At 42.2% G+C, this 12,427-nt stretch overlaps 3 protein-coding genes across 3 annotated transcripts; 1 reads left to right on the top strand and 2 right to left on the bottom strand.

The window, feature by feature from the left end:
• Positions 1-748: 748 nt before the first annotated feature.
• Positions 749-3,565, bottom strand: LOC110971711 (tripartite motif-containing protein 16-like). Its single transcript, XM_022222106.2, has one exon. The coding sequence runs from the start codon at positions 3,526-3,528 to the stop codon at positions 1,843-1,845; it is 1,686 nt and encodes a 561-aa protein (XP_022077798.2). The 5' UTR covers positions 3,529-3,565; the 3' UTR covers positions 749-1,842.
• A 1,244-nt stretch (positions 3,566-4,809) lies between these two features.
• On the top strand, positions 4,810-7,958 carry wdr53 (WD repeat domain 53). The gene is made up of 3 exons (XM_022222104.2): positions 4,810-4,886; positions 5,941-6,436; positions 6,516-7,958. Exons 2-3 carry the CDS (start codon positions 5,948-5,950, stop codon positions 7,188-7,190), a joined length of 1,164 nt encoding a protein of 387 aa, XP_022077796.2. The 5' UTR covers positions 4,810-4,886; positions 5,941-5,947; the 3' UTR covers positions 7,191-7,958.
• On the bottom strand, positions 7,900-12,186 carry srprb (SRP receptor subunit beta). The gene is made up of 7 exons (XM_022222105.2): positions 11,950-12,186; positions 11,522-11,616; positions 11,316-11,393; positions 11,138-11,220; positions 10,329-10,465; positions 10,162-10,216; positions 7,900-8,868 (listed from the first exon to the last, which is right to left on the bottom strand). The coding sequence occupies exons 1-7, from the start codon at positions 12,122-12,124 to the stop codon at positions 8,658-8,660; spliced, it is 834 nt and encodes a 277-aa protein (XP_022077797.1). The 5' UTR covers positions 12,125-12,186; the 3' UTR covers positions 7,900-8,657.
• Between the last annotated feature and the right edge of the window lie 241 nt (positions 12,187-12,427).

Below are 12,427 nucleotides of genomic sequence, written 5' to 3'. Positions count from 1 at the left end.
CTTACCTTATGCCTCCAATATTACAAAAAAAAAAAATGGTTTCAGGGCAAAATTAGAAGATACATCCTCTCACTGTCATCATGGATGAGTTGTTAACTGACAAAAAATCTGAGTATTAATAGACAACAAACTGTGAAACAACCTCCTGACAGCTTCAGCATCTCTTTACATCAGCACACATTAATCTGCTTCACAACAGGAACCTCTCACTATGGAGGAAAGTGTAACTAACGCACAGCTCATAAGCAGAAAATGGTAAACAGTTGCAGAGTACTTACATTCAAAATGCTGCGTGAGAACTGCTGCTGCTGCTTTGTGAGGATGTACAGCGTGTGTTGGCAGTGTAATAGTGTGTGTGTGTTGTGTGTGAGCGGTCAGTTTGTGCGTGTCCTCGGTGAGGGCCTGAAAGCCATGGCCTCCGCTCACTCTTCCCTATTCAGTGCAGCAGTATGGCATGCTGCTCACTGACCCAGAAATGGCCCACACTCATCAGATCTGCAGCTTTGGATGAATCAGCGGAGAGCAGCCATTGTGGAGATGAAGGCCGGGTGGGGGACACGCTGCACAATGCTTCCATGATCTGCCTCCTCTGTGCTTTCCTTTTACATTTTCTGCAGAATTTGTAGGAACTAATGTGTGAATCCTTTAAGTATACGATTGCCTTAAATATAGGATTTCTACCAGGTTAGGGATAGAATATTTATTTCAATGTTTGATATCAGCATAAATGATAGAATCCAGGTTCTGGTCATATATCGTTATTTATTTGCAGATGAACATGAAGCCAAATCACAAGTTTGTCGACATTCTAGAAACAAAACAAACCAACAAAATGACACATGACCATCTGAGACTAATGAAATGACTACTGACTGGAATAAACACGATCATACTTCCCCAGAAAATCAAACAATAAACCCAAATACAACACAGTCTGTACATATCTCTGTCAAAGAAACATTAAGTACATTGGAATAGAAAGCTGAGTTTTCCATCACCTCAGCTGGTTCCTTAAACGCATCACTAGCATAGAACTGAATAAACATGAATTCAAATGAGAGCAAAACAATAAAACACAATAAAAGTCACTTCCTGTTACATTTCCACATAGATTTTAAATTGGAAAATAGTTTCTGAGAAACTGAAATATGAAAACACGGAAATATTTACAATAAAATTTTCAAAATAAACCAAGAATTTAATGATTTCCTGTCTGAAGCTGACACAGATGCACATTTTCTGTTTGTTGTTGATGTTTAAATATTTCAGCTGTAAAAACTGCATCACTCAGCGATTCAGTGACGAGTCAGAAAACTTGTCAGGAACAACAGAAACTTCCATCAAACGTCACTTATTGTGTCCTGATACTTTAAAACCAGACTCAACTTGTCGCTGCTTCCACACTGAACCAACACTACAGCATTGTGGGGAAGTTTCACCTTCATGAAAATCAACATCAAGTCCACAACCTTACAACATCTGCTGTCTGATGTGTATCGGGACTCAACAAAACGTCTGCACATCCAAACTGGATCAAATCACACTTTCCACTTGTTGGTCCTGTGAAATAAATCCTCTCTGCTGACCGAGAGAACAAACAACATCTAGGCTGGAAACATCCAGACAAATCAAAGTCATATTTTAGTCAAGAAAGTAGGAAGAAAGTCAGAGACGAAAAGAAGAAGAAACGAGAAGATCAACGAGTGCTGACGCTCACTGTTCGATTGACAGCTGATCTCTGTGCGGTGTAGAAATGAAACAATGAGCTGTGAGCAACAATGATGGAGACTAAATGAGTCCAAGAATCAAAGACACAATCAGACTCACTGCACCTTCAGTTACCTACTTCACTTCACACAACTCAGCACTTGCATCAGGATTAATGTAAAATCCAGCGTGTAGCGGCTCAGTGAATGTAATCTGGACTCTGTGAAGGAGAGTCATGGTTTCAGAGATGCTGTAGAAAGACAGAATACCTGCACTGTGATCCAGATAAACTCCTACTCTGGAGGACTGGGGACCTGAGATGGAAGTGTAGATTTTGTTGTACCAAAAATTATAACTGTCTTGGAAACAATATAATGCGCAAGATTTGTCATTGTATCCAAATAAAACTTCATCCCTACTTCCTTCTCTGCTGATATTCTTGTATGCGACTGATACACCAACTAGTCCTCTCCACTCCACCTCCCAGTAACAACGACCAGTCAGACTCTCTCTACTCAGGACCTGCTGCTGTCCAGTGAATCTGTCTGGATGACGAGGATGAGACCGTTGCTGATGTGTAAATGTTACTTTTCTGTTCCCTTCAGATAATAACAGGTTTCCGTTTGCTGTGTTTGGATCCAGAGTGATTTGACGTGAATATTTCAAGAATCCAGCTCTGGTCTTTGGTTCTAGTCCTGGTCCTGGTTCTGGTTCTGACAGTAAAACATCTGGCTGAGTGATTGTCAGTGAGATGTTTGTCCAGGTATCCTTCAGGACACCCTGCAGTTTACCTCTGAGCTCTTTCACAGCTGCTGTCACGTCCTCAAAGTGTCTCAGAGGACGGATGTTGATGCTGGATGAGTGTGTGGACTCACTGAGTGATGACACTGAGGGGTAGTTGTGGAGAAACTGGCTGTGATCTGGTGTATCTGAGAGCTGCTTCAGCTCAGCATCTTTCCTCTCCAGATCCCTGATATCTTGCTGCAGCTTCTCCTGAAGCTCTTTGACTCGACTCTCTTCGGTCTCCTGCTGGGTTCTAATCTGCTGCTCCACCTCAGAGCTTCTGTTCTGGATGAGATGGATCATCTGGGTAAACATCTCCACACTGTCCTCCACTGTTTTATCAGCAGAGACGTGGATGTCCTTTAGCTCCTGTTGAAGCAGCTCCACATCTTTCTGTCTGTCCTGGATCCACTGCTGGATGTTCAGTCGACTCACCTCCAGCTTCTTCTGCCTCTCAGTCCTTTCTGCTGCAGCTGAGACTGTGTCATGGCCTTTATGTTCCTCCACAGAGCAGAGATAACAGATAGACTGCTGATCAGTACGACAGAACATCTTCTTCACCTCATCATGACGAGAGCAGATGTTCTCCTGGAGGCTCTTGGAGGGTTCCACCAACTGGTGTTTCTTTAATGGAGGTACATCATAGTGAGGCTGAAGGTGTTTCTCACAGAAAGAGGCCAAACAAACCAAACAGGACTTGAAGGCTTTCAGTTTTTTCCCAATACAGGAATCGCAGGCCACATCTTCAGGTCCAGCATAGCAGTGATCAGCAGCGGCAGCTTGGAGTCCAGTCTTCTTCAGCTCCTCCACTAAAGCTGCTAACATGGTGTTTTTCTCCAGTTCAGGCCTCGGTGTGAAAGTCTTCCTGCACTGAGGGCAGCTGTAGATTCTCGTCTGGTCCTCTCTATCCCAGTGGGCCTTAATACACTTCATACAGTAGCTGTGTCCACAGGTGAGACCCACCGGATCCTTCAGGAGATCCAGACAGATGGAACAAGAGAAGGTTTCTCGGTCCAGCTGAACTCCTTTTTGAGCCATTTCTCCTCTCACTACCAGTGACTGTGTGAGTTTCACTTTCTCCTTCCTGAAACTAGTGTGAGCTGTGATCTACAGATCACATGTTCCTGGAGTGGACAGGGCCTGGCAGCTCTTCCACGTCACCACATGTTGGTTCCACCCATGTTCAGAGTGCAGATCTGAAGGGGAGGAACCAGGAAGCGTGTGGACAGAGTGGAACTGCTGTGTTTGGGAGCAGGAAGAAGACAAGAGTTATCAGGCTGAGCTCTGACAACCACAGAACCAACCCACACAGAGTCTACGTCATTGTTAGTAAATGGTGATGAGATGAAGAAAAAAGTTAAGAATGGTTCAGTTTTTGTTGGAGATGTTTTGGATAAGTGTTGATGATTAACATTTTTAGCTCAATAACAAGACAAAAACACAAATTACAGTTAAATCACTTCTAAAAATAGCATTTATTACAGTAAAAGGTCTTTTTCACAGCAAACATTAGCCTTTTTACAGTAGAAAAAGTAAATGACTATTCTGGCTTGAAACGACAGATTTTTAATGGAATATCTACGTAGGGGTACAGAGGAACATTTCCAGCAACCATCACTCCTGTGTTTGAATGCTACATTGTGTTAGCTAATCGAGTTGAAAGGATAATTGATGATTAGAAAACCATTGTGCAATTATGTTAACTTTGAATAAAAGTGTGAGTTTTCATGGAAAACATGAAATTGTCTGGGTGATCCCAAACATTTGGACAGTAGTGTATGTTAAAGTAGAACATCCACTTAAAAGAAGGGAGATGATGACACCACTTGTCAGGTATTTATAACACACCTCACTTTCCCAGACACTTCAAGTCATCCTCACTTGGCAGTTACACAACCATTCACACCTTGTAAGTCTAAGATTTGGGACATCAGTCATGTTTTTTGGGGTGATTAAATATGGAAATTTCAACAAGTCAGTTAGAACTGAAGAAGCTTCTTCGACAAGAGGTTTTTAAAAAAAGTCTTCAAGAAAGAAAAAGCTCTTAGGCTAATCGGTATAAAGTCTTCAAAGACACTAATGTGAGGAAAAAATTCCCTGAAATGTGCCTTACTGGCAGCCCTTCAGTCCAATTTTGTACAAAAAGACAGCAACTTTTATTAGTGAAATATTTTTAGATTACATATGATGCACATTTGTGTGCAGCATAGGTTTTCTTCAGTAATGATTAGTGTTAAAAAAAAAAAAATCTCCAATTTCTCACCAAAAAAAGATCCACCTCATATGTCCTGGCAGGCTAAACACAAGGTGACCACGTGAGTTTTCTCTATGATGTCATCAGTAAGCGACTGAGCCGCACATGGCAACTTGCTAAAGTTTGGACGGTACTTGCTAAGGTAGTGTAATTCTCTGATTATGAAGTTATCAGTAAAGTTGTGACACTGTAAGAAATTATTTTTGTTACAAAATCAACACCAGCATGTTTGTTATCGCTGTTAAACCTTCCGATAAAAGGGAAGCTGCGCGTTAGCATTTAGGCTAACAGGTTAGCAGAGCTGAAGCTGTTTGGTTTGACATTTGCTTTCTGTGTTTGCCACAACTTCTTAAATCTCGAGATAACTGAAAACCAAATTCAGAGCTCTATTCTTTGTATTCACGTGAATTCCCATCATAAAAGACAGAAACTGACCGTTAAGGCGGTTCTAATAAACATTTGTGCACATTTTAAAGCTCATTTGTATTCTGATGTTTGTAGGTACGAATTGTGATTTAATACTACTGTAGACACATGCAAACCTCAATTTTTGTAAGATTCTGCAAGTCAGGTTTTCCCATCTTTTTTCTTCCACCCCTTACAGTGTTTTACCGTTAACCATGTTTGCATAAATGTAAACACGAATGCTATTTTTCAGTGTTGTAAAATTAAATGCTCAGTGGCTCAATACACTCAGTTAAAACTACTCATGTTTAATAAACTGACTACAGTCACACCCTACATTTGTTAGAGTTATCAAGAGTACAATGTTCAGTTTACAGCTGTTATTATGACTGATTAGTCTGGTAAAGGCTCTCACAGCACGCCTATCAAATACATACATGCCAAATGCAGCTGTATGAATAATGGCAATATGCACAAACAGTGTCAGGGTCCTGTTTATTCCAAAGTGGGTCATTATATATGCACTAATACCCTATTTGTAGCCAAGACTTGCAAAATAATGTGACATCTTTGTTTTAAAGAAGAATAATTGGTTGTCAAAGCTGGCAGATTATTTATTGTGATAAACTAACTGGTTAATACTTAGTTTTAATGTCAGCTCTACATCAGTTTTTGTTAGAGAGGTGGTGATTCTACTTCATGGTCATTTAACAGACTGCAGTCTTAAGTGCCATTGAAGTGCTGACTGTTATAACAAGACATTTTTGTCCTTGTTTACTGGCATTTCCCAGGGTCAGTATGGCCAGGCAGTGGTCTGAGGGCCACTCCACTTCCATCCTGTGTGTCGGGGCGTCTCCAGGCCCTGAGGGTCTCCTCGCTTCGGGCTCTGAGGGTGGTAAGGTCACAGTGTGGAGCCAAGAGGGAACCATCATCAGCCGCCTCGCTCTCCCCGGTGAGGACGACAGCACAAGTGTTGTGTTCTCACCTGCGGCTCCGAGCCAGCTGTACGTATCGCATGGAGACACAGTGAGCGTCCTCGACCCCAGAAACCTGAAGGGCCCTGTGGAGGAGTTTCAGGGTGCAGGGGAGGAGGAGATCAATTCTGTAGCACTGAATGAGACGGGATCTGCCCTGGCAGTAGCTGATGACTCCGGGGCTGTGCGGGTGCTGGAGCTTCCTGGAGGAAAAGTGTTCAGGACTCTGCGCAGACACACCAACATCTGCTCCTCTGTGGCTTTCCGGCCTCACCGACCCAACAACCTGGTGTCTGTCGGACTGGACATGCAGGTGAGGGAATCAGTCTGAGTATTCAATGATATACACTTGACAAGATTTCTGTCCTAACATCATTGTCTTGTTGCTTCAGGTGATGCTGTGGGGTCTGCAGAAGACCCGTCCTCTGTGGACTCTAAACCTCCAGGACGTAGCAGAGGAAGAAGACGACCACCAGCAGCGGCCAGGTCAGCTTTTCAACCCACCCCTGGCTCACTGTGTGTCTGTGGCGAGCTGCGGAAACATTTTGGGTTGTGCTGCAGAGGACGGACGGGTTCATCTGATGCGAATCGGCAGCGGATCCAAACTGGAGCAGCAAGGAGCTTTCAAAGCTCACAGTCAGGGAGCCTCACAAGCCCACTTTGTTAGTTTCCTTTCCCACCCAAACTGGCTGGTCAGTGGGGGAAATGACAGCCATGTCGCCCTGTGGGACCTCAGTAAGCACCCAGTGGTGGCTCCAGAGGGCAAAAGTCAAGCGACAGCACCCCAACGCAGGAAGGGCAAGAGCAAGGCAAAGAGAAAAGAGCAACACCAGGACAAAGTGAAGACCCCACAGAAGGCTGAGGCAGGGAAAGGGGAGGCTGAGGGGGAGGATGAAGCAGCAGGAGGTGCAGAGGAGGCGATGGAGGAGAAGTCTGGACCCAAACTGAGCATCAGCCACGGGGACAAGGTGAACTGGCTCTGCCCTGCTCTGCTGAAAGGAGAACCAAGTGTGATAGTGGCTGATCAGAGCTCCAGTCTGACTGTTTATTCTCTGTCCCAGATGTAGATTCAAGCACTTTACACCTCAAGTCTTTAGTTTTGGTCAGAGCAGTACATTATTTTCACTTGCCAAACTTTTAGATTACTTTTTTTTTTAATTATTCTTTAGAGAATACGCTCCTTTTTGTTGCTGTTTGAACTGGTATCATCACTGTCTGGACTTCATGGCTTGTCTTTTTTTAGCCAGCTTTCCTTTTAGAAAGACCAAACTGTCAACATAAAACAAAATCTCTACAGCAGCAGACAAACAATGAGATTTATAGGACAGTTAAAGTAGCATTTAACAAACTAAATATATAATTGTTTTGGGGGTTTAACTCCGTTGGGTTTTTTGTGAGGTCCTATAAAAATGTCACCCTTTGAAATGCATATTTTCTTTGACACTGGATTCATATTTTTGTAAATGAGTTCAGCATTTTTCGGGCCCGTATAGCAGCCACATCTGATGAAAGAAAATGTGTTTCATTTTTAGCTGAGTCTGCAGTGCTTTTTATAGTAAACAAAAACATTTCAACTCAAACCAGGTGCTGGGCTGAAATCAAAGCACAGAAACTGAAAGCTGCTCCCAAAGACATTTGAAAACAATAATACTACACAACCAGAAATCAGAATTGCTCCGCGGTCTGCCGCATTAACCTCGTCCCTCTGGGGAGGAGTGGTGGTGGTGTTTTTAAAATGAATGTAAATCAGCGTTTTGTGAACAGACACCCAGCTAATTCATGTAACCATAACATGGTGAAACTGAGAATTTAATGATTAAATAATGTTTGCTGAATCTTTTCATTCATTGAAATGTTTCACCATTTACACAAATCTGTGGACATCAAATGCTTTAGTTTCAGTTTCTTAAACAAGACAGACGGCTACAAACACAAAATGTCACTCTTGTACGACTACGGCAAATTCATACATTCATTGCAAATGCACTGTATTCACACTCTCAAACAAGTGAAAAATCATTCTTCTGCAAACGAGCAAAACGTGTCTATTACAATACCAGAAAAAAGGCACAAGGCAGACAGTCCAAGTTAATGAATAAATGCAGTTCATGCCTGTCTGATTCCACAGCTCAGACTAGATGAGACATCTTAAAATAAATCTGGTGAACTCTTACATAATCCCTAAGCTGTGTATTTTCTAAACAAACCAAAGAAAGCTCTAAAGTGGATGTTCACACTACACTGAATAAGCAGGATCATTTCTCAGCACTGCACAGCGACCTGACAAACTGCTACATCAGCTCTCATTTCTATACGGTCCACAATTACTTTAATAGTCTATTTTGTACTGAATGTCTTCCATCATGAAAATCCTTTCATGTGTTGCAGATATCTCATGCTTAAATGGAGTTAAGAGGCTGACGTTACACAGACACTCCACCGAGAGGCGTTTGTCTTAATCCCTTTGATTGTTGAGGGTGTCTGATCTGAGGTTTGTGCCTTTAAGGCAAATTGCGCACTGAGGTTGTTGAGCTTCACAGTTTAGCCAGGCTATTCTCCAGGCCTTCAATGTCTGCATTCCCGTCTTCACCCTTAGAGCCGCGGGCGCTGCACTCCAGGAACTCCACCTTCATGGGCAGCTGGCTGAACTCGAAGTCCTTGCCTTTCTTGCCCAGATACAGACTGCCGCCAACAGAGCCGTCCTGAGAGCTCAGTGCTGCTGAGCGAGTCACTCTCAAGGTATTCCTGTGAGAAAATGAGAGATGGTGTTAAAGCGTATTTATTTTCTTACTGATTGTCAAATTTACAAAGTTATTACTGACATTTTCCTTGTTACATGGAGTGAAACTCAGTTTTACAGTTTTTGGTTTACCTCAGCCCATGAATGCAGTTCTGTTTTTATGGCTCCGAGTGAGCTTTTTCAAGTCAGAAATTGCCAAATGATTATACCAGAGTGATCAGAAACAACACAGAACGCATACAAAACAAGGCGTTATTTGAGGGATGTGGATGTTTACCATGAAGGACGGGTCAAAGCAGCAGACACTATCAAGCAGCATTTTGGGAAATGTAGAATCAGGCATTTATTTGAAGTTTCATTTGGCCTGAGCAATGAAATGATAGTGATATGTAGTAGTAATAAATACTTCATCCATAAAAAGAAGAATGTTATTCAATAGAATGTTTAAAAGTTTAACTTAAATATATTAAATACAAACCTACTTAATAGCATAGAATAGAACTGTAAAGCTGAGCTGTATGAACAAATCTCAGTCATGGCTCATAAACATACATGCATGTTTTCATTGTTGCTTTTACATTAAATTATCTGTGTACCTTGATAATCAGGCTAAAGTGGCTGAACTTAAGCTTTTTTTTCCTCCTCATCCTGCTATTTGCATTTGATCTGTACTCGGATAACTTAGAAAACACCTGTTAGTGAAATGTATAGCTGCACAAAGAGCACGATGAGACTGAAACACGACTGGATCAGCCGGACCACATTTGGAGATGATCTGCTCACATTATGATCAGATCCCAACATGTGTAAATGAAATCCATACAGTATGACCATATTCCTAAGAAAAAAAAATCAACCCAGTAAGTGGAACGGTCACCTAGCACCTCGTCTCCCTGAGAAGTCATCTACAGGTAGCAGCAGTAACATTAGATAGCGGTAGAAAAAAGCGGTTGACCTGAGACGCTCCCTGTTTATTGACTAATCAGCCAGCTCTGCTCAGCTGACCTGAATATTGAGATTGAGGTCATATCCAAGGTTCATTCAGGATAACAAAAGTGCATTTTAGTACAAGGGATAAATGCAGAAGACTCGTAGGTTGGTTCTAACTATCCAGATAACATATCAAGATTAAAGATCACACATTACTACCAGGTATAAAGGAGGCACAAAAGTCAAGATATGCCCTCTGTTACAATTTTTACACTTTTCCTGTTTTAATTTCTCTCACTAGTGTCGAACATTTATGAGAAATCCTCACTAAATCACAGGTGTAACAAGTAACAGCAGCAGTTACTTACAATTCCTTTTCCAGCTGCTGTTGAATCAGTTTGGCGGACTTTGCCATAGTGATGTCTGCAAAATAAAGAGGCCAGTAAATGACTGTGCTGCACTACCATTAAGCAGAAAATTAACAACTAATATAAAGCACTGTGAACTTCAGTTAGTCATTTTTTAGAGACAGAACCTTGCTTGTTGCAGGCCACGACGAGAGCTGGAGCGTTTCTGGAGATCACAGTGTCCGTCAACAAAACGTACAGAAACTCTGCCACGTCTCTCACTTCTTTCTGGAAGATAGCGCTGTCCACGACAAACACAATCGCTCTGCAGAGGTGAGTGATAGAGTGATGATGAGTAAAGTAAGACGAGGAAGAAAAACAAAATGTGTCTACATTATGGCTCAGCTAAATGTATTTATAAACAGTCACATTGCAGCGATTGTGATGTTAAAAAAGGCCAATCTGTTAGAAAACACACATTTCCCATGGCTAATCCACAAGAGAAGTCTGTTGAATCAAACTCTAATTTTAGGGTTCCCGGATACACTGAGTTTTGTTTTTTATTTTATTTACAAGACATCAAGTTTGTTAACACAACATCAGCTGTATGGACATATTTGGGGCTATAGAAATGTTGATGTTGACCAAAAACAGGAACTTTGTCAGCAGTTTCCCATAATAGATGCCATTATTTTGTTTGAACAGTCAACACCACAAACCTCTACATGATAAATTCAAAGCCAGATCTCAAAGTCATCCGAAAGAGTTTGCATGCCTTTGCCAGTCTTACGTCATCTGAGAGGTTCCAAACAGTCCTTTTAAATATTATTTTTCATTTTCAAAGCAGATGCACTCCCCTACAACATCACTTTTTAATTATTAATTCTTTCCAGATAGATTTTATTGCAATAGATATTGGATTAAAATGAAGTATCACAATGTCAGAGTTTTCCACTATCATGCAGCCCTATTAAACAAACGTATACATGCATCTTACCTGGCTGCCAACTTGAACTTCTCCAGGTACTGAGACCGGAGACTGTCATGTCCTGGCAGGTCTATCAGAGTCCAGGTGCTGCCCTGAACATAAGAGGAAGAAGAGATAACTGTAAATCATATGGTACATGAAAAGTTAATGAACACAGTTTACTTTGGTCCATCAGCTGTGTACTCACCCTGTCATTTTTGGCTTTGTATGGAGCACTGCTATCAGTGATGGAGGTCTGTGTACGCTTGAACTTTCCTGACAGCAGCTGCCAAAACAAGAAATGCATAATCTTTAAGAAAAAAACAAACAAACAAAACAGCAAGTACAGTCTCGCATCAGAGCAGTGACAGAAAACGTGGCGGTGGGAACCACGTTTTGGTTTCATTCACTCACCCGGCTGAAAAGCAGGGTTTTCCCGGAGTCACAGAGCCCGACCAGCAGCACAGCAGTCCGGACAGTTTTACTGGTGAGAAAGTACTTCAGAAACACTAAAACGAGAAAGCAAAGGGGCTTATTCAGCAGGCAGTCTTATCAAATTTTTTTTATTAAAACCAGAACTGCGCACTAAGTTTGAACAGCTGTGCTGTGCAACTGACAGCTGTTTGCTAGCTTAGCAGTTAACCTGCTAGCTTGCTAATACAGGTACGGTTTTAAAGCGCACGTTATTTTATTGGGTCACCTTTAGAGAGTTAACAACAACGCTAAACTCACAGTTGACTCTGCCGCTTTCAAACAGCCCGACACTTTGTGAGTAGCGGTGCTAAGCTACACGCAAGGCCTAGCCTGCTAAGCTAGCAAGCTAACTTCCGCTAACTTCTTACCACAGGTGATGATGACCACCGCCAAAGCGACGATAACTCCGATCAGAAACACTGGGTCTTGGTCCTCCACCTGCTGACGGAGGGATTCAATATAAGGTTCAAATGGGTTTTCAGTCATTTCCACGTCTGCTTCTGCTTTTTCTGCCATGTTTGCTCCGGTGCTGTCCGCCTCCATCAGTCCGTTAAAGCTAATCTGAGATGGGACACGTCTCCTTCCCTCTGAAGCCTTCAGGGAGCCGCAGCGGCCTGCAGGGGGCGCTGCCCGTCAGGACATCCCCGTTTATTCGCAGTGTGGCCCCCAGACTGGTGGAGTACTGGAACCATGCAGAAGATCCACAACAAACCAGATAAATAATAGTTTGATGTCACCTTTACCTAATGGAAATCTGAAATTAAGACCCAGTTCAAAGGAAAAGAATTTTAAAAACTAGAAATATAATTGCTGACAGCCGTGCAAACCATGAGATGATGAGTAAAA

Source organism: Acanthochromis polyacanthus, chromosome 13 (genome assembly GCF_021347895.1).
Source record: "Acanthochromis polyacanthus isolate Apoly-LR-REF ecotype Palm Island chromosome 13, KAUST_Apoly_ChrSc, whole genome shotgun sequence".
Lineage (NCBI taxonomy): Eukaryota > Metazoa > Chordata > Actinopteri > Pomacentridae > Acanthochromis > Acanthochromis polyacanthus.
Note: the sequence above shows the minus strand (reverse complement) of the source record. Positions and strands in the feature narration are given on the sequence as shown.